The 26,574-nt window shown below is 56.3% G+C and overlaps 5 protein-coding genes across 5 annotated transcripts; all 5 read right to left on the bottom strand.

Moving 5' to 3' along the window:
- Positions 1–177: 177 nt before the first annotated feature.
- Positions 178–804, bottom strand: LOC121113352 (beta-keratin-related protein). The gene has a single exon (XM_040702853.2). The coding sequence runs from the start codon at positions 774–776 to the stop codon at positions 447–449; it is 330 nt and encodes a 109-aa protein (XP_040558787.1). The 5' UTR covers positions 777–804; the 3' UTR covers positions 178–446.
- Positions 805–5,239: 4,435 nt separating this feature from the next.
- On the bottom strand, positions 5,240–5,866 carry LOC121113354 (beta-keratin-related protein). The gene has a single exon (XM_040702860.2). The coding sequence runs from the start codon at positions 5,836–5,838 to the stop codon at positions 5,509–5,511; it is 330 nt and encodes a 109-aa protein (XP_040558794.1). The 5' UTR covers positions 5,839–5,866; the 3' UTR covers positions 5,240–5,508.
- Positions 5,867–10,301: 4,435 nt separating this feature from the next.
- LOC121113355 (beta-keratin-related protein) lies at positions 10,302–10,928 on the bottom strand. The gene has a single exon (XM_040702861.2). It carries the CDS (start codon positions 10,898–10,900, stop codon positions 10,571–10,573), a length of 330 nt encoding a protein of 109 aa, XP_040558795.1. The 5' UTR covers positions 10,901–10,928; the 3' UTR covers positions 10,302–10,570.
- Positions 10,929–15,363: 4,435 nt separating this feature from the next.
- On the bottom strand, positions 15,364–25,753 carry LOC770653. The gene is made up of 4 exons (XM_040702850.2): positions 25,377–25,753; positions 22,249–24,923; positions 17,056–17,148; positions 15,364–15,990 (listed from the first exon to the last, which is right to left on the bottom strand). The coding sequence occupies exons 1-2, from the start codon at positions 25,416–25,418 to the stop codon at positions 23,955–23,957; spliced, it is 1,011 nt and encodes a 336-aa protein (XP_040558784.1). The 5' UTR covers positions 25,419–25,753; the 3' UTR covers positions 15,364–15,990; positions 17,056–17,148; positions 22,249–23,954.
- On the bottom strand, positions 15,367–17,558 carry BKJ (beta-keratin related protein). The gene is made up of 3 exons (NM_204846.1): positions 17,238–17,558; positions 17,056–17,148; positions 15,367–15,990 (listed from the first exon to the last, which is right to left on the bottom strand). The coding sequence occupies exon 3, from the start codon at positions 15,960–15,962 to the stop codon at positions 15,633–15,635; it is 330 nt and encodes a 109-aa protein (NP_990177.1). The 5' UTR covers positions 15,963–15,990; positions 17,056–17,148; positions 17,238–17,558; the 3' UTR covers positions 15,367–15,632.
- Positions 25,754–26,574: the final 821 nt, after the last annotated feature.

The following is a 26,574-nucleotide window of genomic DNA, read 5'->3' as shown; positions in this document are numbered from 1 at the left end:
GTCCTTCCCAGAGAGCTGTCAGCATGAAATGATCCTATCTCCCTTGCGAGGAACGGAAGACACTGCACTGTCAAGGGCCAGAACTACGGAGTCCCCCGGAGTGTTGCAAGGGGGCGAGGTCTGTTGTGTACCGGGCCGGCGGGGGTCGGGGAAGGAGGAAGAATGCAAGGAGACTCGTTTCCAAAGCTGATGCTCAATGTCTTTAATGAGAAAAGGAGAGGAACGGGCAACAGCTGAGAGCTTCAGCAGTGCCCTTTGGATGTCTGTAAAGCTCAGTGAAAGCGGAAGACCACGGATAGTAAGCAGGGGAAAGAGGGCGGGCGACGAGGAGGAGAAGTTGGCGGGAACTCGGCTCCTCTGCAGACCGCGGCCATGCCCTCAGGGCTGGCTCCAGGGCTGCCTTCAAGGCCCGAGGTGCTCATGCACAGGCAGGTGGTCCACGGGCTTTAGCAGAGGAGGTTGCCACGTCCCAGAGTCCCACAGAGCCCACGGCCCAGCCCTGACCACCCAAAGCCCCCCAGCCCCAGGGAGCCCCCAGCACCGATGGGCACACTGCCAGCGCTGAGAGAGCTCCCCACGGCAGCCGACGCCGTGGATCCCACGGCTGTGCTCTGAGGGAAGGAGCTGAGGATTGGGCCCGGCAGCGTCACCACCACTGGTGGGGGCTGGATCGCAACGCTGGAGTCGGCACAACGAAGGACACACGGCTCGTTGCAGCTGTTGGCAAGCGGAGCTGGGCCGCAGGCGGCTGTCTGGCACGGGCTGTAGCACGACATGTCTGGCGGAGGCGGGAGGGAGGTGACTCTGCAAGAAGGAGGCGAGAGTGAGCTGAGGGCTCGAGCTGTCGCTCAACGCGCTCAGGTGTGGCGAGCCAAGAGCTGAAGGCCCTGCCCTGGCTGCTGAGGGGCTGTTTCTGAGCATCTGGCTAGGCTTGGGCTGGCTATTTGTGGGTAGTTTAGGGATGATGTCAGAGAGAGAAGCTCCTGCAGTCCCTCCCCAGCGTGCCCAGTGGAGGCCCTCTCCAACCCGCGCTTGCTCCATGACCAAGGGTCCATGCCCAGGCTGCAAGGACGTTTCCCTCACAACCCACAACCATCACTGTAGTCAGCCTTGAAGGCTGGCCTGGAATTTTCAGCTGTGAGAAGAGGCTCCTCGTCACACCACATCCTGAGGAAGGTTTTGCTGAACAGGATGCAAAGCCTTTCAGGGGGGATGAGTTTATCCTTGCCGCTATTGCCTCAGTCGGGGAAAGCTGTTCTACGGTACAGCAGAAAAGCATCACTCTCAGCATCACTCGCTGGAGGTCCTGCTCATCAGCCCCTCTTCCCAGCTGAAGGTTACTTCTTCTTCCAGAGGCAAGACCTCAACTTGGTCCCTCAGCGGCTCGTCCCTGTAAAAAGAGCTCTCCTTCTCCTCCGACAGCTCTGCCGTTCTGTCCCCCTCATTCCCCCTGCTTCTTTCAGAAGGAGACAAGCGCGAGCAAAGCGCAACAGGGCTACTGAAGACAGAAGCCACTACGTACGGAGACAGCTCTGGCGAGACTAGCTCTCCTGAGGAAATTCCCGGCCGTGCTAATAATGCAAAAGGGGCATCGCTGCCCCAAGGATGGTGGAGGAAGAGGCCAAGGCGCCCGTCAGAAATTTCCGGCCGCACAGCCAGGGCCTTGGATGGCCTTCAAAGGAGCCCTCCAACGCCCCGTTTCCGATGAAAAAGCCACGCTCCCCAAATCCCCTCCCCCAGTACAGGCAGGCACGGCTGGCAGCCCCAGGCCCCCTGTGGAGGACAAGGCAGGAAAAATGCACGCAGCCCCCTCCTCGGGAGGCACTGCGGCCTGTGAGCAGGCAGAAGGCAAAGAGAACGCAGACTTACCGGCTTCACAGACGAGAGCAAGGCCTCAGCAGGGAATAGAGTGGCCGGGAGACGAGGCAACTATTTATACTGTGCCTGATGGCCCCGAGGGAGCTGAAGTGGCAAAAACACAAAGCGCGTTCAGAAAGGGTAATTTTGGCTTCCCAAGCTCCGCTGGTAGATGAAAGACATTCCTCCTTCACCTGAAATGCTTAGCTCCCTTGTCATGCTGCGTAAGGCTGAAGCGATCTGGTTGATAGCAATTCTGCTTCTTCTTCCTCAGGCCAACGCTCGCCAGAGGTCTCGTTGCCATTGCTGCCGAGGACTTGCAGAAGAAGCAGGCCGTGCGCAGGTGCTGTACATGTCCTCCCCTTCCCAAAGACCATGGCCCCCGCTTGGTAGGACTTTGCGCGTGGAGCACTGCTGAAGGGAAGGCACAAGCGTCTTGCACTGACGGGCTGAGCCTGAGCCTGAGCAAGAGCGGTGCCGGCAGGCTACGGAGGAGCTCCTGTAGAGCTCTCCTGTACTGGCAGACCTCTGCAGGAGACTCAGATGGCCGGCTGAGGGTGGAAGGTGATGCTCAACCCAGGCCCCCTGTGATCTGGTGAGAAACTGCACTGCGCGTATGCAGGGGGGGAGACTTGGAGAGCATAGCTGGAGTGGGTCAGGCCGCTCCATGGCGACTCTCTGCTCCCCTTGGCCGCGATGACGCACGCGCTTTCCTGACCTGCAAAGGCTTCCAGCTGTTTCCTTTATTTGGGCAAGGTCAGAGTGTTTTGTGTGGGAAGGGCACGGGCTGTGCCTTACCAAACTGGATTGACTCATTGCACGCCTGGGGAGAGGCTGGAGCACCAGGAGGCCCTGGTGAAGGAGGGAGGCTGCTGAGTCACGCCTGGAAGTGGGCCACCACCAAGTGGGTCTGCTTCAGCATTCCCTTGCCAGACCACACTGGCCTGCGGCCCTTCTTCTAGCTGCTTGTTTTTCCAGCCGTGCACCCAGAGAACCTGGCTTCCTTTCTCTTGGTAAGGGACAGAGAGGCGCAGGAGGTGCCTTTCAATTGCAAGGTGGCCCTCGCAGGCCACCTGTGACTGACCAGGAGGTGCTGAGCCACTGTAAGGAGCCTCTGCTCCACCTCACTCTGAGTCAGCCATGCACACGTTGGCATCGGGGATACTGAGGGAAAAGAAGTGAGACGTGCTAAGGGCCCTAGGCACAACCTCACGTCCTCGTTCCTGCAGAAATGCAGCTTTTTGCACAGTGTTGTCACAGCCATTAGCTTCTGGCCCGACCACTCGGCAATGCTTTGGAATGCTGTTGTGCTCCTCCTGGTGAAAGAGCAATCAACGGAGGACGGCAGCGACGGGCCCTGATGCCCGTACTCCCGTCTCGCTCGGAATATTTATGAAGGAAGGTGGTTTGAGAATAGCTGACTTCTGTTGCCGTGGTGGCTTGCTCTCCTTCCAAGCAAGCCTCCCCCCTCTACCACTACCAAACGCTTTGCCGAAGTCCGGCTAAACTACCTCCACAGCCTTTTCCTCGTCCACTGTGCTGGTCTTCTAGGATAGCTGGAAGGAGCTCAGGTTAGCGAAGCAGGAGCTGCCGTGCATCGAAAGGCGTGCTGCCTGGGGGTGATCACCGGGTTGTCCTCAACCTGCCGTGTGATGGCGCTCAAGACGATCTGCTCCGTGACCTTCCCTTGTAGCAAAGTCAGGCGGACAAGCCTGTAATTCATCCCAGAGTCATAGAATCATTTGAGTTGGAAGGGACCTTTGAAGGTCATCTAGTCCAAGTCCACTGCAATCAACGGGGACTCCTGAAGCTCGATCGGGTGCTCAGAGCCCCGTCCAGCCTGACCTCTACCTTGCATTCTTCCACCATGAGCAGGACATTTGTTCTCTCGCCTTATCTTAATTGGGTAGACTCTTCCATCTGCTTCTTCGTGCCAGTTGGGTGCTCGATCACGTAGTCCTGCCACAATTTCTGCCACGTTGGCCTTCTGCCTGGCTCCTGCGCAGCGACGCTTGGCCCTTCCGTCACGACCACTAAGCCGCATCCAGTCAAGGCCTTCCGTGACACAGAGGGCTCCCTTGCCTCCTCTCCTTCCCTGCCCGTGCCTGCACTCCGGTCGTGAAAGCCATCCCATCACGTCTCACTGAGGCCTACGATCTCGTAGTCCTGAGCCTGGGCTAAAAATTCCCATTCCCCCCTGCTCATTTCTCACGACACGTGCATTTGTAGCGAGGCATTTCAGTTGGTCCCTTAATGAAATGGAGTTGTAACTCAGCCCAGGGATAGTTGCGGACGTCCAGCTAACACCAAAACCCACCGTCTTAAAGGGAGGGAGGGTGGCCAAGGAATGGAAAGGTTGGCCCCGAGAAGCTGTGGCCTTCACATCCTTTGAGATACTGAAAGCAAAACGGACTGGGCTACGACCCCGCCGACCAGCTCCAGCTGATCTTGCTCCAGCAGATCTTGCTCCAGCAGGTGGCTTGGACTGACCGGTCTCAAGAGGTCCCTTCAAGCCTCCACCGTTCTGCTACTCTGCGTTACCTGTGTTACTCTTTCTGCTCCGCTTGCTTACTTTTTCTCCTGCACCAAGAAAAAATAAAGAAATAAATGGAGCAATCCGCAGGCCTGGGAGCTGGGGCCAGAAGCACTTTCATGCTGACCTCTCCCGGGCCCCGTTCCCGTTCCAGGCACGCTGGTGCCTTCTCAACGCATAGGCTTGTGATTGTCCTGGGAAGAGATGGATCACGATGCTACTCGGCTTCCCCCGCCAGGGAGAACTTGGTCCCTTCCAAGTAGCTTTGTCAAGCTCAGGCGCTTCTTCCTGGGTCAAATTCTCCTCCTTGAGGAGGAGACGGGAAACGGACTCGGGCTCTTTCTCCCTCCCAGAATGGAGTGCGGGAGATTGCCTGTTTCATGCCTCCCGGCTTTCCGTGTGTGTCACGGGACAGCTGGCTCGGGCCCACGTGGAGAAGGAGTTGGAAAGCTGACTGTCTTGTGAATGGGTGGTATTCCTTGAGTTGACTTTCTGGCTTGTTAGAAAAACGTTTCCTACCAAGGTAGCCTGAGACTGCACGGGTTCTTACTAACCCAGGAGGTTCTCGTGTCCCCGCAGCAGTGAAAGCAGCCCAGGAAGATTCCGGCGGACATGCCGTCTCCCTTCACGCTTTGCTGCGTGGCTCCTGAGCGGTGCCAGCGAGCACCGACCGTCCTTCCCAGAGAGCTGTCAGCATGAAATGATCCTATCTCCCTTGCGAGGAACGGAAGACACTGCACTGTCAAGGGCCAGAACTACGGAGTCCCCCGGAGTGTTGCAAGGGGGCGAGGTCTGTTGTGTACCGGGCCGGCGGGGGTCGGGGAAGGAGGAAGAATGCAAGGAGACTCGTTTCCAAAGCTGATGCTCAATGTCTTTAATGAGAAAAGGAGAGGAACGGGCAACAGCTGAGAGCTTCAGCAGTGCCCTTTGGATGTCTGTAAAGCTCAGTGAAAGCGGAAGACCACGGATAGTAAGCAGGGGAAAGAGGGCGGGCGACGAGGAGGAGAAGTTGGCGGGAACTCGGCTCCTCTGCAGACCGCGGCCATGCCCTCAGGGCTGGCTCCAGGGCTGCCTTCAAGGCCCGAGGTGCTCATGCACAGGCAGGTGGTCCACGGGCTTTAGCAGAGGAGGTTGCCACGTCCCAGAGTCCCACAGAGCCCACGGCCCAGCCCTGACCACCCAAAGCCCCCCAGCCCCAGGGAGCCCCCAGCACCGATGGGCACACTGCCAGCGCTGAGAGAGCTCCCCACGGCAGCCGACGCCGTGGATCCCACGGCTGTGCTCTGAGGGAAGGAGCTGAGGATTGGGCCCGGCAGCGTCACCACCACTGGTGGGGGCTGGATCGCAACGCTGGAGTCGGCACAACGAAGGACACACGGCTCGTTGCAGCTGTTGGCAAGCGGAGCTGGGCCGCAGGCGGCTGTCTGGCACGGGCTGTAGCACGACATGTCTGGCGGAGGTGGGAGGGAGGTGACTCTGCAAGAAGGAGGCGAGAGTGAGCTGAGGGCTCGAGCTGTCGCTCAACGCGCTCAGGTGTGGCGAGCCAAGAGCTGAAGGCCCTGCCCTGGCTGCTGAGGGGCTGTTTCTGAGCATCTGGCTAGGCTTGGGCTGGCTATTTGTGGGTAGTTTAGGGATGATGTCAGAGAGAGAAGCTCCTGCAGTCCCTCCCCAGCGTGCCCAGTGGAGGCCCTCTCCAACCCGCGCTTGCTCCATGACCAAGGGTCCATGCCCAGGCTGCAAGGACGTTTCCCTCACAACCCACAACCATCACTGTAGTCAGCCTTGAAGGCTGGCCTGGAATTTTCAGCTGTGAGAAGAGGCTCCTCGTCACACCACATCCTGAGGAAGGTTTTGCTGAACAGGATGCAAAGCCTTTCAGGGGGGATGAGTTTATCCTTGCCGCTATTGCCTCAGTCGGGGAAAGCTGTTCTACGGTACAGCAGAAAAGCATCACTCTCAGCATCACTCGCTGGAGGTCCTGCTCATCAGCCCCTCTTCCCAGCTGAAGGTTACTTCTTCTTCCAGAGGCAAGACCTCAACTTGGTCCCTCAGCGGCTCGTCCCTGTAAAAAGAGCTCTCCTTCTCCTCCGACAGCTCTGCCGTTCTGTCCCCCTCATTCCCCCTGCTTCTTTCAGAAGGAGACAAGCGCGAGCAAAGCGCAACAGGGCTACTGAAGACAGAAGCCACTACGTACGGAGACAGCTCTGGCGAGACTAGCTCTCCTGAGGAAATTCCCGGCCGTGCTAATAATGCAAAAGGGGCATCGCTGCCCCAAGGATGGTGGAGGAAGAGGCCAAGGCGCCCGTCAGAAATTTCCAGCCGCACAGCCAGGGCCTTGGATGGCCTTCAAAGGAGCCCTCCAACGCCCCGTTTCCGATGAAAAAGCCACGCTCCCCAAATCCCCTCCCCCAGTACAGGCAGGCACGGCTGGCAGCCCCAGGCCCCCTGTGGAGGACAAGGCAGGAAAAATGCACGCAGCCCCCTCCTCGGGAGGCACTGCGGCCTGTGAGCAGGCAGAAGGCAAAGAGAACGCAGACTTACCGGCTTCACAGACGAGAGCAAGGCCTCAGCAGGGAATAGAGTGGCCGGGAGACGAGGCAACTATTTATACTGTGCCTGATGGCCCCGAGGGAGCTGAAGTGGCAAAAACACAAAGCGCGTTCAGAAAGGGCAATTTTGGCTTCCCAAGCTCCGCTGGTAGATGAAAGACATTCCTCCTTCACCTGAAATGCTTAGCTCCCTTGTCATGCTGCGTAAGGCTGAAGCGATCTGGTTGATAGCAATTCTGCTTCTTCTTCCTCAGGCCAACGCTCGCCAGAGGTCTCGTTGCCATTGCTGCCGAGGACTTGCAGAAGAAGCAGGCCGTGCGCAGGTGCTGTACATGTCCTCCCCTTCCCAAAGACCATGGCCCCCGCTTGGTAGGACTTTGCGCGTGGAGCACTGCTGAAGGGAAGGCACAAGCGTCTTGCACTGACGGGCTGAGCCTGAGCCTGAGCAAGAGCGGTGCCGGCAGGCTACGGAGGAGCTCCTGTAGAGCTCTCCTGTACTGGCAGACCTCTGCAGGAGACTCAGATGGCCGGCTGAGGGTGGAAGGTGATGCTCAACCCAGGCCCCCTGTGATCTGGTGAGAAACTGCACTGCGCGTATGCAGGGGGGGAGACTTGGAGAGCATAGCTGGAGTGGGTCAGGCCGCTCCATGGCGACTCTCTGCTCCCCTTGGCCGCGATGACGCACGCGCTTTCCTGACCTGCAAAGGCTTCCAGCTGTTTCCTTTATTTGGGCAAGGTCAGAGTGTTTTGTGTGGGAAGGGCACGGGCTGTGCCTTACCAAACTGGATTGACTCATTGCACGCCTGGGGAGAGGCTGGAGCACCAGGAGGCCCTGGTGAAGGAGGGAGGCTGCTGAGTCACGCCTGGAAGTGGGCCACCACCAAGTGGGTCTGCTTCAGCATTCCCTTGCCAGACCACACTGGCCTGCGGCCCTTCTTCTAGCTGCTTGTTTTTCCAGCCGTGCACCCAGAGAACCTGGCTTCCTTTCTCTTGGTAAGGGACAGAGAGGCGCAGGAGGTGCCTTTCAATTGCAAGGTGGCCCTCGCAGGCCACCTGTGACTGACCAGGAGGTGCTGAGCCACTGTAAGGAGCCTCTGCTCCACCTCACTCTGAGTCAGCCATGCACACGTTGGCATCGGGGATACTGAGGGAAAAGAAGTGAGACGTGCTAAGGGCCCTAGGCACAACCTCACGTCCTCGTTCCTGCAGAAATGCAGCTTTTTGCACAGTGTTGTCACAGCCATTAGCTTCTGGCCCGACCACTCGGCAATGCTTTGGAATGCTGTTGTGCTCCTCCTGGTGAAAGAGCAATCAACGGAGGACGGCAGCGACGGGCCCTGATGCCCGTACTCCCGTCTCGCTCGGAATATTTATGAAGGAAGGTGGTTTGAGAATAGCTGACTTCTGTTGCCGTGGTGGCTTGCTCTCCTTCCAAGCAAGCCTCCCCCCTCTACCACTACCAAACGCTTTGCCGAAGTCCGGCTAAACTACCTCCACAGCCTTTTCCTCGTCCACTGTGCTGGTCTTCTAGGATAGCTGGAAGGAGCTCAGGTTAGCGAAGCAGGAGCTGCCGTGCATCGAAAGGCGTGCTGCCTGGGGGTGATCACCGGGTTGTCCTCAACCTGCCGTGTGATGGCGCTCAAGACGATCTGCTCCGTGACCTTCCCTTGTAGCAAAGTCAGGCGGACAAGCCTGTAATTCATCCCAGAGTCATAGAATCATTTGAGTTGGAAGGGACCTTTGAAGGTCATCTAGTCCAAGTCCACTGCAATCAACGGGGACTCCTGAAGCTCGATCGGGTGCTCAGAGCCCCGTCCAGCCTGACCTCTACCTTGCATTCTTCCACCATGAGCAGGACATTTGTTCTCTCGCCTTATCTTAATTGGGTAGACTCTTCCATCTGCTTCTTCGTGCCAGTTGGGTGCTCGATCACGTAGTCCTGCCACAATTTCTGCCACGTTGGCCTTCTGCCTGGCTCCTGCGCAGCGACGCTTGGCCCTTCCGTCACGACCACTAAGCCGCATCCAGTCAAGGCCTTCCGTGACACAGAGGGCTCCCTTGCCTCCTCTCCTTCCCTGCCCGTGCCTGCACTCCGGTCGTGAAAGCCATCCCATCACGTCTCACTGAGGCCTACGATCTCGTAGTCCTGAGCCTGGGCTAAAAATTCCCATTCCCCCCTGCTCATTTCTCACGACACGTGCATTTGTAGCGAGGCATTTCAGTTGGTCCCTTAATGAAATGGAGTTGTAACTCAGCCCAGGGATAGTTGCGGACGTCCAGCTAACACCAAAACCCACCGTCTTAAAGGGAGGGAGGGTGGCCAAGGAATGGAAAGGTTGGCCCCGAGAAGCTGTGGCCTTCACATCCTTTGAGATACTGAAAGCAAAACGGACTGGGCTACGACCCCGCCGACCAGCTCCAGCTGATCTTGCTCCAGCAGATCTTGCTCCAGCAGGTGGCTTGGACTGACCGGTCTCAAGAGGTCCCTTCAAGCCTCCACCGTTCTGCTACTCTGCGTTACCTGTGTTACTCTTTCTGCTCCGCTTGCTTACTTTTTCTCCTGCACCAAGAAAAAATAAAGAAATAAATGGAGCAATCCGCAGGCCTGGGAGCTGGGGCCAGAAGCACTTTCATGCTGACCTCTCCCGGGCCCCGTTCCCGTTCCAGGCACGCTGGTGCCTTCTCAACGCATAGGCTTGTGATTGTCCTGGGAAGAGATGGATCACGATGCTACTCGGCTTCCCCCGCCAGGGAGAACTTGGTCCCTTCCAAGTAGCTTTGTCAAGCTCAGGCGCTTCTTCCTGGGTCAAATTCTCCTCCTTGAGGAGGAGACGGGAAACGGACTCGGGCTCTTTCTCCCTCCCAGAATGGAGTGCGGGAGATTGCCTGTTTCATGCCTCCCGGCTTTCCGTGTGTGTCACGGGACAGCTGGCTCGGGCCCACGTGGAGAAGGAGTTGGAAAGCTGACTGTCTTGTGAATGGGTGGTATTCCTTGAGTTGACTTTCTGGCTTGTTAGAAAAACGTTTCCTACCAAGGTAGCCTGAGACTGCACGGGTTCTTACTAACCCAGGAGGTTCTCGTGTCCCCGCAGCAGTGAAAGCAGCCCAGGAAGATTCCGGCGGACATGCCGTCTCCCTTCACGCTTTGCTGCGTGGCTCCTGAGCGGTGCCAGCGAGCACCGACCGTCCTTCCCAGAGAGCTGTCAGCATGAAATGATCCTATCTCCCTTGCGAGGAACGGAAGACACTGCACTGTCAAGGGCCAGAACTACGGAGTCCCCCGGAGTGTTGCAAGGGGGCGAGGTCTGTTGTGTACCGGGCCGGCGGGGGTCGGGGAAGGAGGAAGAATGCAAGGAGACTCGTTTCCAAAGCTGATGCTCAATGTCTTTAATGAGAAAAGGAGAGGAACGGGCAACAGCTGAGAGCTTCAGCAGTGCCCTTTGGATGTCTGTAAAGCTCAGTGAAAGCGGAAGACCACGGATAGTAAGCAGGGGAAAGAGGGCGGGCGACGAGGAGGAGAAGTTGGCGGGAACTCGGCTCCTCTGCAGACCGCGGCCATGCCCTCAGGGCTGGCTCCAGGGCTGCCTTCAAGGCCCGAGGTGCTCATGCACAGGCAGGTGGTCCACGGGCTTTAGCAGAGGAGGTTGCCACGTCCCAGAGTCCCACAGAGCCCACGGCCCAGCCCTGACCACCCAAAGCCCCCCAGCCCCAGGGAGCCCCCAGCACCGATGGGCACACTGCCAGCGCTGAGAGAGCTCCCCACGGCAGCCGACGCCGTGGATCCCACGGCTGTGCTCTGAGGGAAGGAGCTGAGGATTGGGCCCGGCAGCGTCACCACCACTGGTGGGGGCTGGATCGCAACGCTGGAGTCGGCACAACGAAGGACACACGGCTCGTTGCAGCTGTTGGCAAGCGGAGCTGGGCCGCAGGCGGCTGTCTGGCACGGGCTGTAGCACGACATGTCTGGCGGAGGCGGGAGGGAGGTGACTCTGCAAGAAGGAGGCGAGAGTGAGCTGAGGGCTCGAGCTGTCGCTCAACGCGCTCAGGTGTGGCGAGCCAAGAGCTGAAGGCCCTTCCCTGGCTGCTGAGGGGCTGTTTCTGAGCATCTGGCTAGGCTTGGGCTGGCTATTTGTGGGTAGTTTAGGGATGATGTCAGAGAGAGAAGCTCCTGCAGTCCCTCCCCAGCGTGCCCAGTGGAGGCCCTCTCCAACCCGCGCTTGCTCCATGACCAAGGGTCCATGCCCAGGCTGCAAGGACGTTTCCCTCACAACCCACAACCATCACTGTAGTCAGCCTTGAAGGCTGGCCTGGAATTTTCAGCTGTGAGAAGAGGCTCCTCGTCACACCACATCCTGAGGAAGGTTTTGCTGAACAGGATGCAAAGCCTTTCAGGGGGGATGAGTTTATCCTTGCCGCTATTGCCTCAGTCGGGGAAAGCTGTTCTACGGTACAGCAGAAAAGCATCACTCTCAGCATCACTCGCTGGAGGTCCTGCTCATCAGCCCCTCTTCCCAGCTGAAGGTTACTTCTTCTTCCAGAGGCAAGACCTCAACTTGGTCCCTCAGCGGCTCGTCCCTGTAAAAAGAGCTCTCCTTCTCCTCCGACAGCTCTGCCGTTCTGTCCCCCTCATTCCCCCTGCTTCTTTCAGAAGGAGACAAGCGCGAGCAAAGCGCAACAGGGCTACTGAAGACAGAAGCCACTACGTACGGAGACAGCTCTGGCGAGACTAGCTCTCCTGAGGAAATTCCCGGCCGTGCTAATAATGCAAAAGGGGCATCGCTGCCCCAAGGATGGTGGAGGAAGAGGCCAAGGCGCCCGTCAGAAATTTCCGGCCGCACAGCCAGGGCCTTGGATGGCCTTCAAAGGAGCCCTCCAACGCCCCGTTTCCGATGAAAAAGCCACGCTCCCCAAATCCCCTCCCCCAGTACAGGCAGGCACGGCTGGCAGCCCCAGGCCCCCTGTGGAGGACAAGGCAGGAAAAATGCACGCAGCCCCCTCCTCGGGAGGCACTGCGGCCTGTGAGCAGGCAGAAGGCAAAGAGAACGCAGACTTACCGGCTTCACAGACGAGAGCAAGGCCTCAGCAGGGAATAGAGTGGCCGGGAGACGAGGCAACTATTTATACTGTGCCTGATGGCCCCGAGGGAGCTGAAGTGGCAAAAACACAAAGCGCGTTCAGAAAGGGCAATTTTGGCTTCCCAAGCTCCGCTGGTAGATGAAAGACATTCCTCCTTCACCTGAAATGCTTAGCTCCCTTGTCATGCTGCGTAAGGCTGAAGCGATCTGGTTGATAGCAATTCTGCTTCTTCTTCCTCAGGCCAACGCTCGCCAGAGGTCTCGTTGCCATTGCTGCCGAGGACTTGCAGAAGAAGCAGGCCGTGCGCAGGTGCTGTACATGTCCTCCCCTTCCCAAAGACCATGGCCCCCGCTTGGTAGGACTTTGCGCGTGGAGCACTGCTGAAGGGAAGGCACAAGCGTCTTGCACTGACGGGCTGAGCCTGAGCCTGAGCAAGAGCGGTGCCGGCAGGCTACGGAGGAGCTCCTGTAGAGCTCTCCTGTACTGGCAGACCTCTGCAGGAGACTCAGATGGCCGGCTGAGGGTGGAAGGTGATGCTCAACCCAGGCCCCCTGTGATCTGGTGAGAAACTGCACTGCGCGTATGCAGGGGGGGAGACTTGGAGAGCATAGCTGGAGTGGGTCAGGCCGCTCCATGGCGACTCTCTGCTCCCCTTGGCCGCGATGACGCACGCGCTTTCCTGACCTGCAAAGGCTTCCAGCTGTTTCCTTTATTTGGGCAAGGTCAGAGTGTTTTGTGTGGGAAGGGCACGGGCTGTGCCTTACCAAACTGGATTGACTCATTGCACGCCTGGGGAGAGGCTGGAGCACCAGGAGGCCCTGGTGAAGGAGGGAGGCTGCTGAGTCACGCCTGGAAGTGGGCCACCACCAAGTGGGTCTGCTTCAGCATTCCCTTGCCAGACCACACTGGCCTGCGGCCCTTCTTCTAGCTGCTTGTTTTTCCAGCCGTGCACCCAGAGAACCTGGCTTCCTTTCTCTTGGTAAGGGACAGAGAGGCGCAGGAGGTGCCTTTCAATTGCAAGGTGGCCCTCGCAGGCCACCTGTGACTGACCAGGAGGTGCTGAGCCACTGTAAGGAGCCTCTGCTCCACCTCACTCTGAGTCAGCCATGCACACGTTGGCATCGGGGATACTGAGGGAAAAGAAGTGAGACGTGCTAAGGGCCCTAGGCACAACCTCACGTCCTCGTTCCTGCAGAAATGCAGCTTTTTGCACAGTGTTGTCACAGCCATTAGCTTCTGGCCCGACCACTCGGCAATGCTTTGGAATGCTGTTGTGCTCCTCCTGGTGAAAGAGCAATCAACGGAGGACGGCAGCGACGGGCCCTGATGCCCGTACTCCCGTCTCGCTCGGAATATTTATGAAGGAAGGTGGTTTGAGAATAGCTGACTTCTGTTGCCGTGGTGGCTTGCTCTCCTTCCAAGCAAGCCTCCCCCCTCTACCACTACCAAACGCTTTGCCGAAGTCCGGCTAAACTACCTCCACAGCCTTTTCCTCGTCCACTGTGCTGGTCTTCTAGGATAGCTGGAAGGAGCTCAGGTTAGCGAAGCAGGAGCTGCCGTGCATCGAAAGGCGTGCTGCCTGGGGGTGATCACCGGGTTGTCCTCAACCTGCCGTGTGATGGCGCTCAAGACGATCTGCTCCGTGACCTTCCCTTGTAGCAAAGTCAGGCGGACAAGCCTGTAATTCATCCCAGAGTCATAGAATCATTTGAGTTGGAAGGGACCTTTGAAGGTCATCTAGTCCAAGTCCACTGCAATCAACGGGGACTCCTGAAGCTCGATCGGGTGCTCAGAGCCCCGTCCAGCCTGACCTCTACCTTGCATTCTTCCACCATGAGCAGGACATTTGTTCTCTCGCCTTATCTTAATTGGGTAGACTCTTCCATCTGCTTCTTCGTGCCAGTTGGGTGCTCGATCACGTAGTCCTGCCACAATTTCTGCCACGTTGGCCTTCTGCCTGGCTCCTGCGCAGCGACGCTTGGCCCTTCCGTCACGACCACTAAGCCGCATCCAGTCAAGGCCTTCCGTGACACAGAGGGCTCCCTTGCCTCCTCTCCTTCCCTGCCCGTGCCTGCACTCCGGTCGTGAAAGCCATCCCATCACGTCTCACTGAGGCCTACGATCTCGTAGTCCTGAGCCTGGGCTAAAAATTCCCATTCCCCCCTGCTCATTTCTCACGACACGTGCATTTGTAGCGAGGCATTTCAGTTGGTCCCTTAATGAAATGGAGTTGTAACTCAGCCCAGGGATAGTTGCGGACGTCCAGCTAACACCAAAACCCACCGTCTTAAAGGGAGGGAGGGTGGCCAAGGAATGGAAAGGTTGGCCCCGAGAAGCTGTGGCCTTCACATCCTTTGAGATACTGAAAGCAAAACGGACTGGGCTACGACCCCGCCGACCAGCTCCAGCTGATCTTGCTCCAGCAGATCTTGCTCCAGCAGGTGGCTTGGACTGACCGGTCTCAAGAGGTCCCTTCAAGCCTCCACCGTTCTGCTACTCTGCGTTACCTGTGTTACTCTTTCTGCTCCGCTTGCTTACTTTTTCTCCTGCACCAAGAAAAAATAAAGAAATAAATGGAGCAATCCGCAGGCCTGGGAGCTGGGGCCAGAAGCACTTTCATGCTGACCTCTCCCGGGCCCCGTTCCCGTTCCAGGCACGCTGGTGCCTTCTCAACGCATAGGCTTGTGATTGTCCTGGGAAGAGATGGATCACGATGCTACTCGGCTTCCCCCGCCAGGGAGAACTTGGTCCCTTCCAAGTAGCTTTGTCAAGCTCAGGCGCTTCTTCCTGGGTCAAATTCTCCTCCTTGAGGAGGAGACGGGAAACGGACTCGGGCTCTTTCTCCCTCCCAGAATGGAGTGCGGGAGATTGCCTGTTTCATGCCTCCCGGCTTTCCGTGTGTGTCACGGGACAGCTGGCTCGGGCCCACGTGGAGAAGGAGTTGGAAAGCTGACTGTCTTGTGAATGGGTGGTATTCCTTGAGTTGACTTTCTGGCTTGTTAGAAAAACGTTTCCTACCAAGGTAGCCTGAGACTGCACGGGTTCTTACTAACCCAGGAGGTTCTCGTGTCCCCGCAGCAGTGAAAGCAGCCCAGGAAGATTCCGGCGGACATGCCGTCTCCCTTCACGCTTTGCTGCGTGGCTCCGGAGCGGTGCCAGCGAGCACCGACCGTCCTTCCCAGAGAGCTGTCAGCATGAAATGATCCTATCTCCCTTGCGAGGAACGGAAGACACTGCACTGTCAAGGGCCAGAACTACGGAGTCCCCCGGAGTGTTGCAAGGGGGCGAGGTCTGTTGTGTACCGGGCCGGCGGGGGTCGGGGAAGGAGGAAGAATGCAAGGAGACTCGTTTCCAAAGCTGATGCTCAATGTCTTTAATGAGAAAAGGAGAGGAACGGGCAACAGCTGAGAGCTTCAGCAGTGCCCTTTGGATGTCTGTAAAGCTCAGTGAAAGCGGAAGACCACGGATAGTAAGCAGGGGAAAGAGGGCGGGCGACGAGGAGGAGAAGTTGGCGGGAACTCGGCTCCTCTGCAGACCGCGGCCATGCCCTCAGGGCTGGCTCCAGGGCTGCCTTCAAGGCCCGAGGTGCTCATGCACAGGCAGGTGGTCCACGGGCTTTAGCAGAGGAGGTTGCCACGTCCCAGAGTCCCACAGAGCCCACGGCCCAGCCCTGACCACCCAAAGCCCCCCAGCCCCAGGGAGCCCCCAGCACCGATGGGCACACTGCCAGCGCTGAGAGAGCTCCCCACGGCAGCCGACGCCGTGGATCCCACGGCTGTGCTCTGAGGGAAGGAGCTGAGGATTGGGCCCGGCAGCGTCACCACCACTGGTGGGGGCTGGATCGCAACGCTGGAGTCGGCACAACGAAGGACACACGGCTCGTTGCAGCTGTTGGCAAGCGGAGCTGGGCCGCAGGCGGCTGTCTGGCACGGGCTGTAGCACGACATGTCTGGCGGAGGCGGGAGGGAGGTGACTCTGCAAGAAGGAGGCGAGAGTGAGCTGAGGGCTCGAGCTGTCGCTCAACGCGCTCAGGTGTGGCGAGCCAAGAGCTGAAGGCCCTGCCCTGGCTGCTGAGGGGCTGTTTCTGAGCATCTGGCTAGGCTTGGGCTGGCTATTTGTGGGTAGTTTAGGGATGATGTCAGAGAGAGAAGCTCCTGCAGTCCCTCCCCAGCGTGCCCAGTGGAGGCCCTCTCCAACCCGCGCTTGCTCCATGACCAAGGGTCCATGCCCAGGCTGCAAGGACGTTTCCCTCACAACCCACAACCATCACTGTAGTCAGCCTTGAAGGCTGGCCTGGAATTTTCAGCTGTGAGAAGAGGCTCCTCGTCACACCACATCCTGAGGAAGGTTTTGCTGAACAGGATGCAAAGCCTTTCAGGGGGGATGAGTTTATCCTTGCCGCTATTGCCTCAGTCGGGGAAAGCTGTTCTACGGTACAGCAGAAAAGCATCACTCTCAGCATCACTCGCTGGAGGTCCTGCTCATCAGCCCCTCTTCCCAGCTGAAGGTTACTTCTTCTTCCAGAGGCAAGACCTCAACTTGGTCCCTCAGCGGCTCGTCCCTGTAAAAAGAGCTCTCCTTCTCCTCCGACAGCTCTGCCGTTCTGTCCCCCTCATTCCCCCTGCTTCTTTCAGAAGGAGACAAGCGCGAGCAAAGCGCAACAGGGCTACTGAAGACAGAAGCCACTACGTACGGAGACAGCTCTGGCGAGACTAGCTCTCCTGAGGAAATTCCCGGCCGTGCTAATAATGCAAAAGGGGCATCGCTGCCCCAAGGATGGTGGAGGAAGAGGCCAAGGCGCCCGTCAGAAATTTCCGGCCGCACAGCCAGGGCCTTGGATGGCCTTCAAAGGAGCCCTCCAACGCCCCGTTTCCGATGAAAAAGCCACGCTCCCCAAATCCCCTCCCCCAGTACAGGCAGGCACGGCTGGCAGCCCCAGGCCCCCTGTGGAGGACAAGGCAGGAAAAATGCACGCAGCCCCCTCCTCGGGAGGCACTGCGGCCTGTGAGCAGGCAGAAGGCAAAGAGAACGCAGACTTACCGGCTTCACAGACGAGAGCAAGGCCTCAGCAGGGAATAGAGTGGCCGGGAGACGAGGCAACTATTTATACTGTGCCTGATGGCCCCGAGGGAGCTGAAGTGGCAAAAACACAAAGCGCGTTCAGAAAGGGCAATTTTGGCTTCCCAAGCTCCGCTGGTAGATGAAAGACATTCCTCCTTCACCTGAAATGCTTAGCTCCCTTGTCATGCTGCGTAAGGCTGAAGCGATCTGGTTGATAGCAATTCTGCTTCTTCTTCCTCAGGCCAACGCTCGCCAGAGGTCTCGTTGCCATTGCTGCCGAGGACTTGCAGAAGAAGCAGGCCGTGCGCAGGTGCTGTACATGTCCTCCCCTTCCCAAAGACCATGGCCCCCGCTTGGTAGGACTTTGCGCGTGGAGCACTGCTGAAGGGAAGGCACAAGCGTCTTGCACTGACGGGCTGAGCCTGAGCCTGAGCAAGAGCGGTGCCGGCAGGCTACGGAGGAGCTCCTGTAGAGCTCTCCTGTACTGGCAGACCTCTGCAGGAGACTCAGATGGCCGGCTGAGGGTGGAAGGTGATGCTCAACCCAGGCCCCCTGTGATCTGGTGAGAAACTGCACTGCGCGTATGCAGGGGGGGAGACTTGGAGAGCATAGCTGGAGTGGGTCAGGCCGCTCCATGGCGACTCTCTGCTCCCCTTGGCCGCGATGACGCACGCGCTTTCCTGACCTGCAAAGGCTTCCAGCTGTTTCCTTTATTTGGGCAAGGTCAGAGTGTTTTGTGTGGGAAGGGCACGGGCTGTGCCTTACCGAACTGGATTGACTCATTGCACGCCTGGGGAGAGGCTGGAGCACCAGGAGGCCCTGGTGAAGGAGGGAGGCTGCTGAGTCACGCCTGGAAGTGGGCCACCACCAAGTGGGTCTGCTTCAGCATTCCCTTGCCAGACCACACTGGCCTGCGGCCCTTCTTCTAGCTGCTTGTTTTTCCAGCCGTGCACCCAGAGAACCTGGCTTCCTTTCTCTTGGTAAGGGACAGAGAGGCGCAGGAGGTGCCTTTCAATTGCAAGGTGGCCCTCGCAGGCCACCTGTGACTGACCAGGAGGTGCTGAGCCACTGTAAGGAGCCTCTGCTCCACCTCACTCTGAGTCAGCCATGCACACGTTGGCATCGGGGATACTGAGGGAAAAGAAGTGAGACGTGCTAAGGGCCCTAGGCACAACCTCACGTCCTCGTTCCTGCAGAAATGCAGCTTTTTGCACAGTGTTGTCACAGCCATTAGCTTCTGGCCCGACCACTCGGCAATGCTTTGGAATGCTGTTGTGCTCCTCCTGGTGAAAGAGCAATCAACGGAGGACGGCAGCGACGGGCCCTGATGCCCGTACTCCCGTCTCGCTCGGAATATTTATGAAGGAAGGTGGTTTGAGAATAGCTGACTTCTGTTGCCGTGGTGGCTTGCTCTCCTTCCAAGCAAGCCTCCCCCCTCTACCACTACCAAACGCTTTGCCGAAGTCCGGCTAAACTACCTCCACAGCCTTTTCCTCGTCCACTGTGCTGGTCTTCTAGGATAGCTGGAAGGAGCTCAGGTTAGCGAAGCAGGAGCTGCCGTGCATCGAAAGGCGTGCTGCCTGGGGGTGATCACCGGGTTGTCCTCAACCTGCCGTGTGATGGCGCTCAAGACGATCTGCTCCGTGACCTTCCCTTGTAGCAAAGTCAGGCGGACAAGCCTGTAATTCATCCCAGAGTCATAGAATCATTTGAGTTGGAAGGGACCTTTGAAGGTCATCTAGTCCAAGTCCACTGCAATCAACGGGGACTCCTGAAGCTCGATCGGGTGCTCAGAGCCCCGTCCAGCCTGACCTCTACCTTGCATTCTTCCACCATGAGCAGGACATTTGTTCTCTCGCCTTATCTTAATTGGGTAGACTCTTCCATCTGCTTCTTCGTGCCAGTTGGGTGCTCGATCACGTAGTCCTGCCACAATTTCTGCCACGTTGGCCTTCTGCCTGGCTCCTGCGCAGCGACGCTTGGCCCTTCCGTCACGACCACTAAGCCGCATCCAGTCAAGGCCTTCCGTGACACAGAGGGCTCCCTTGCCTCCTCTCCTTCCCTGCCCGTGCCTGCACTCCGGTCGTGAAAGCCATCCCATCACGTCTCACTGAGGCCTACGATCTCGTAGTCCTGAGCCTGGGCTAAAAATTCCCATTCCCCCCTGCTCATTTCTCACGACACGTGCATTTGTAGCGAGGCATTTCAGTTGGTCCCTTAATGAAATGGAGTTGTAACTCAGCCCAGGGATAGTTGCGGACGTCCAGCTAACACCAAAACCCACCGTCTTAAAGGGAGGGAGGGTGGCCAAGGAATGGAAAGGTTGGCCCCGAGAAGCTGTGGCCTTCACATCCTTTGAGATACTGAAAGCAAAACGGACTGGGCTACGACCCCGCCGACCAGCTCCAGCTGATCTTGCTCCAGCAGATCTTGCTCCAGCAGGTGGCTTGGACTGACCGGTCTCAAGAGGTCCCTTCAAGCCTCCACCGTTCTGCTACTCTGCGTTACCTGTGTTACTCTTTCTGCTCCGCTTGCTTACTTTTTCTCCTGCACCAAGAAAAAATAAAGAAATAAATGGAGCAATCCGCAGGCCTGGGAGCTGGGGCCAGAAGCACTTTCATGCTGACCTCTCCCGGGCCCCGTTCCCGTTCCAGGCACGCTGGTGCCTTCTCAACGCATAGGCTTGTGATTGTCCTGGGAAGAGATGGATCACGATGCTACTCGGCTTCCCCCGCCAGGGAGAACTTGGTCCCTTCCAAGTAGCTTTGTCAAGCTCAGGCGCTTCTTCCTGGGTCAAATTCTCCTCCTTGAGGAGGAGACGGGAAACGGACTCGGGCTCTTTCTCCCTCCCAGAATGGAGTGCGGGAGATTGCCTGTTTCATGCCTCCCGGCTTTCCGTGTGTGTCACGGGACAGCTGGCTCGGGCCCACGTGGAGAAGGAGTTGGAAAGCTGACTGTCTTGTGAATGGGTGGTATTCCTTGAGTTGACTTTCTGGCTTGTTAGAAAAACGTTTCCTACCAAGGTAGCCTGAGACTGCACGGGTTCTTACTAACCCAGGAGGTTCTCGTGTCCCCGCAGCAGTGAAAGCAGCCCAGGAAGATTCCGGCGGACATGCCGTCTCCCTTCACGCTTTGCTGCGTGGCTCCTGAGCGGTGCCAGCGAGCACCGACCGTCCTTCCCAGAGAGCTGTCAGCATGAAATGATCCTATCTCCCTTGCGAGGAACGGAAGACACTGCACTGTCAAGGGCCAGAACTACGGAGTCTTTTATAGAACCTGGCTTCCTTTCTCTTGGTAAGGGACTGAGCGTTGCAGGAGGTGACTGGTGGATGGTGTGGAGTTTGCTCCTCCTGTTTTCACCTACAGGGGCATATTCTTATCTGGGGAGGAGTGTTTGGTTTAGTGACTGAGGTAAGGATGGGTTTTGTCCATTGCAGTTAAAGCAGCACTTGGTTAAACAGATCCACAGGCTTTCCTGCTCTAATGAGTTTTTTTTTTTTCAGTGGGACAGCGTGTCCCAAAGGGTTACAGTGTGCCTGCATGCAGCAGCACTAGTGAGCCACACAAGGTGAGGGCAGGTTAGTGCAATAGAGATCTTAGAGTGTCACAGAGAAAAGAGGGTAAAGACATTACATGATTCAAGGAGCATGGTTGCGTGCAACAAAGCTTGGAGCACACTACTCTGCACCCATGGCAGGTGCTCCTCATTGCCTGTGCAGAGCACAGTTTTGGAAGGTCACGAAAAGGGAATGAAAAGGAGTCGTGACCCATCCACTTGTTCCCGAGAGGGAGACAGCCATCAAGACCCACAGCAAGCAATGTCCTCCCTGACCTGCTGCTCTCCTGGCTGACAACCCAAAAAATAACTCGGTTCTGCAAAAGAGGAGAGTCCTGAGCTTGAAGGCTCCAGAGGGGCACTCTTGGTTCCTGAGCCCTAGCTTACTGAGGTGAAAGAAGAAAGGATAGGATGTCCTTGCAAAACAAGATCTGAGAACTAGTTAAACAAACTTATCTTGCAGGTATACATCAATATATGCTAGCTTAGCATCTGCCTGTAAATCTTGTTTGCCTGACAGAACGAGAGTGATGGATTTTGTCAAACAGGATACAATGATAGTTGGGCAAAACAACAAACTCTGGATCCAGATTACAAAGTGTGTTTAAAAAAGGAAATGACAGTGTGTAGCGGAAATGCTAAGTCATGGCCTGAAACAGTGATGAAGCACCTGGTGGGAAGGCAGGAGCAGCCCAGGGGAGCTCAGGTGTATGCAATGTACCTGAGTGACTGAAAGGGGTGAAGCCAGGATCCACCCTTTCCCAGATCTCATTGTATGGTTGGCAGTGGTGGTGAGGATACCTTTCGGGAGATCCCTGCCTGCCTGCGGTCTTCCAAAGGTAAGCAGCTCTTTTCCTTTGCATCTGCTCTTGCTGCATTTGGGTTCGTGCTCGTTTGCTGTAGCCAAAGACTTTTTCACCCTGCTATTACTGCAGTACTTTCCATCCTGTTATAGCATTCCACAGGGGGTACTTACTGGGGGGATGAGTGTGTGATAGGTCAACTGAGAAGAATGTGAACGCTGAGTACCTTAACGATAGGGAAAGGGCCCCCTAACATTAGGGAATAGGGATAAAAGAGGGTCTGTATCCCCTGATGCTTTGAGAGACCCTAGAGGAGTGTGCCCCAGTGGACTCTCCCTTCATTCAAATAAAGAAAACTAAAAACTTCCGTGTCTCCTATTGGGATAAAGATCATTAAGCAAGTCTATTTGAGCATGAGTTTGCCCAACGTCTCACCTTTTCTTCTTGCTTTTATGAGGAAACAGGTCAGATGGGCTGTATGCAGGACACAAGATTTGGTCCCTGCAGCAGCACCTGACATCCTCATGCCCTGTGGCATTCCCTCTTCGTATCTTTGTTTTACTCAAGAGGATGGATTTATTTTCATCATGCTGTACTGACTGTAGCTAGTTTTTCTTCAGGCTGGTTTCACACCCCCCGCCCCTGCTCCCCCCTTCCCACCATTTCTTTCTTTCCTCTTTGTGCTCTATGTGCTTTTACGCATTCTCCGACGCTTTGCGGGACTGTCTCCAAGACGCCCTCCTGCCCCGTGCCAGTAGGGCTGAGAGGAAAGGAAAGCAGCAAAGGGCGGTTCCGAATCAGAACTGCTTTTACCTCGTTGGGATCCTGGTCCTGGCTCCACTTCCTGCTCAGCATAATGAGTTTGCTGAGTCAGACTGAGGTGGGCGCGGGGGGGGGGGGGGCGAGGAAGCTGTTGTCTGGCGTGTTGCAGCCCGGGCTGTGCACCAAAAGACACGTGAAGGACTTGGAGCTAGGAAAACAAGGAAGTGGGCGGAGGAGGCTGTTGAGCTGTGCTGCGCTGTTGGTTCTCCCTTACCCAGCATCACTGGGGCTGTATTTTTTCCCCCCTCGTCCAAAACATGAGCTGACTTTGCTCCATACTTCTGCATGTATGGATTCCTGCATGCTTTCAAATCCCCCCCCATCTGCTTTTGAGCCTCTTAGTCCAAAGCCACAGAGTAGGTAATTTCCATTTCTCTCCCCGCTTCCCACCAGGTCCCAACTTCCCTTAGGGGATCCAGCAGGAAAGATCTCCCTCTAGTGGCTCTTTTAAACTTACATTATCCTTGTATAGCAGTTGACTTGATTTATCCCCTGTTTTGGGGTTTGTGCTACCGCCTGAATTATCCAGGCTTGCTTTGTTGTGCAGCCCCCTCCCAAGGCTCTTGCTCAGGATCTCCTTGAAACTGAAGATGTCTTTTGCGCACAGTTTTGGGCCTTGAGCATTTTCTGCATCTGCACCAGCTCGGGTGGTGGGCTCCAATTCTGTTCTCTGCACATGCATGCTACAGGCTTCCTTGCATTTGCATGCCGGGGGACAGAAGGTACCTGAGCATGGTGGTTTAACAGCAGCAGAGAGCTCTGCATCACCGCTCTGCTCACTCACTTCCCCTCCTAAACAGAACTGGGGGGAAGAAATACAATGAAAAGCTCAGAGCTTAAAGGCAGAGTTCATACTCCATCCAAAAAGCTGATTTGTTCACAGTATGCAGTGAGCCCATCTCACACGCAGTTGAGACGCTGATTTATTGCTGAGGTGCACAAAGCTAGCACACCCAGGAGTTTTGCAATGCATCTTTTATACATATTTTTATCACTTGACTGCAACCTGGAGCTCTTGAAGCAGGCCCACAGGAGGGCCACTAAGATAATCAGAGGGCTGGTACACCTCTCCAATGAAGAAAGGTTGAGGGAACTGGGCTTGTTTAGCTTGGAGAAGAGAAGGCTCCAGGGAGACCTCATTGTGGCCTTCCAGTACTTGAAGGGAGCGTATAAACAGGAGGGGGAATGACTGTTTACGAGGGTTGACAGTGATAGGACTATCACTTTTGGTTTTAACGGCAACATGGAAGGGACACAGCAGAAGTGACATATAGGGACATAGAAGGGATGTGAAAGGGGCACATGAGAAGGTGATACATAGGGACCTGGACAGGAATAGGAGGATAAACATGAGAAGGGGACACAGGAGGAGATGTGTGAGGATCCTGCTGACATGTTAGGGATAAAGTGACACGGAGCCAGAACCTTGTCAGGTGATAACATTTTTATAAAGCAAAACCATTTTTTTAAAACAAAATAATTTTTATAAAACAAAACTGTTTTCCCATTTTTTACCAGGAAGTGGTGGCATCCCTGGAGGTGTTGAGGGGATGCACGGAGGTGACACTGAGGTGATATTTCATGACAGCCCTCACTCCATTGGTGGTTGGAATGGTGGTCCTAACGGCCCCATCTGCTGTCTCCATGATCTCATGGTGTCGTTGATACCACCGGTCCCTGATGGACGTGTTTGTCCCCTAGCACAGCCCCGGTGGCAGCAGCCCAGGGAGGGCGTTGGTGGCCTCTTGGCAGCGCTGGGTGACTTTGGTGGCCTCAGTGACACTGGAGGTGGCCAGCAGGCTCCGAACACCCCGCAGTGTCCCCAAGAGGTGCTCCTGGGCCAGGCGGGCACTGGCGTCCCACAGCGCCTCAGCCACCACCACTATCTCTGCTAGCTCCTTGGGGATACCCATGTCCCCCTGGGTGGCCTTGGGGACATCAGGGCCACCACCTCCAGTAGTGACACCCACCATGGCCTTGATGTCCCTGAGGCAATGCTCCACATGACTGTAGTAGTTATAGGCCCCCATACAGGCGGCTACCAACTGCTCCAGGAGCCCATGGGCCACTGCTGCATGTTGTCCCCTCTCCTTCGCTGCTATTGCTGCCACCACTGCCGCTGCCACCTCCTCAGTGGCCTTGGCGGCTGCCTGCAGCCCTTCCCTGGCCTCTGCCACCCGCGCATCATGGGCTGCCACCACCTCTGTCACCTGGGCCACCTCTGAGGACAACGGCACCACCCTGGTGGCAGCTATCAACCCTTTATGTGCTTTGTCCTCCCGTGTCACTGCTTCCACCAAGTGGCCCTTGGTGGCCTCATTGGTGGCCTTGGCAGTGGCCACAGTCTCACAGGCATTCTTCAGGCATGCAGCATCCTCCTGCAGCTTGGCCCAGATGTCCTTCACTGCAGTCACCGCGTTCTGCCACGAGTCAGTGATGGCTGTGGGGGCACTGGGCTGTTCCTTGGATGCCCCCAGGGCACGCCGGAGGAGGGTGGCATCGCCATCTGGGTGCACCATGGCTTTGCGCACGCCAGAGCTGAAGGTCAGTAGCCTGGCCCGCAGTGAGCCCATGTCCCCTCCCAGGGAGATGTCACCAGGGATGGTCCCCAACTTGCCCAAGGTGGCCACCACAGTCACCAGGGGCTGCAGCAGCTCTGGGGACACCTGGGGTTGAGGACACGAGAGGTGGTGATCCTCCCAAGACCTCTGTACTGTCCCTGCTGTTCCCACCAGGTTCCTACCAGGTCCATCTTCCTCATGATAGCCCCAAGCGTTGTCCCCTGGTCCCCATGTCTCCAGGTCATGGCCAGCCACCCCATCCTCTCTGACCCCTCCCCACTATGCTGCCACCATCAACTGCTGTCCCCTCAGACACCACCCTTGTCCCCCCACCACCTCCTGTCTCCTTGCCACCTTTGCCACTCCCTGCTGTCACCTCCCAACCTGTCCCCTTGTCCCACCAGCCACCTCCTGTCCCCCTCTGCCACCCCTTGTTCCCTCTGCCACTCCCTGCCCCATGTCTCCTCGTCCCCCTTTCTGTCACCCCCTGACCCCTTGTCCCCCCACCATCCCCTGTCCCTGTCCCCACCCCTAGAAGAGCTCCGCATTCTGCCCCACCTCAGAGGGGCCGATGGCCCTGCTGACATCCTGCGTCCACATGGGTGGTGGCAGCGGGGCGACAATCTGCTGGTCCCAAGGTCGTTGCTTTCAGGCTGGATTGCACAGAAAACCCCAACTCCAACAAATTAGTGCAGTTAGCAGCAATTAGTGCTATAGCAGAAAATATATAATAACAAGTATTAAAACAGATTACTAAAACGGCTTATTTTGAGCCAAATTTTCACAAAATAGAGAAAATATCGTTAAATTTGAGGCTGGGGACCTATGGGTCCATCACTGTGGGTGCTTGGAGCGGGGATTCAGCCGACCTCGGTAACAGCGAAAAGAAGGAAAGCGAATCCAAAACGGGGCTGGGCGCTGCCGCAAGGAATTGCAGAGGGAAAGGAAAACTTCCTGCGGAGCCAGAGGGCGATTGGCTGGAAACGCGTGGAGTGGGGGCACGCCGGGTTCTGTTCCGTTTCTGATTTTCCGGGAGGGAGATTCCCCCTTTTCTAGAGTTTTTTCTCTCATTTTCGGGGTTATTTTTCCACTTTTCCACCTCATCAGCACCTGAGATGGAAGAAGATAGATAGATTTAGATTAAATTCTTAATTGAATTTCAGTCAAAGCTTTATTTTCATGGGGAGAAAAGTCGTTAGACGTAGACCTGTTTCATCACTTCTCACCTGCCTTTTCCTAACATGGCATCTACTAAGAACAGTGTCTGGTGGGCAGTTGAGGGGTTCCTGCAGGTCACAGAAGAAAAAGCTACTTTTATCATTGTTAGAAATGGAGAAATGTAATTGATGTATTTCACAAGGTCTTCACTGAACAGCTGATAAGGGGACTGAAGAATCAAAGGAAGCAAGAGGGGAGTTGATGCATTCTGTATGTTTCTGGAAGTAAAGTTACACGCAAAACAGCAACTCTTGTCTGCATCAGAATGGAACAATTCAATTTCTGATTATAGCAGATTTTTTTTCTTTTTTTCTTTTTTTTTTATTTGAGATTTCTATAGATGCTATAATTCAAATTAGTCATAGAACTGTTTTTTGGGTTGGCGTAGATTACTGTTCAACTAAGAAGGAACAGCTGAAACCAAAAAGCATCAACAGCGGAAAACATTCTACGAAAGAAATAATGAATATTTTAAGTCCTCAGTAATTTTATCCGTTGTATTTCAGTTTACAGAAGGTTCAGATCAGATATACTTACA

Source organism: Gallus gallus, chromosome 6 (genome assembly GCF_016699485.2).
Source record: "Gallus gallus isolate bGalGal1 chromosome 6, bGalGal1.mat.broiler.GRCg7b, whole genome shotgun sequence".
Classification (NCBI taxonomy): Eukaryota; Metazoa; Chordata; class Aves; order Galliformes; family Phasianidae; genus Gallus; species Gallus gallus.
Note: the sequence above shows the minus strand (reverse complement) of the source record. Positions and strands in the feature narration are given on the sequence as shown.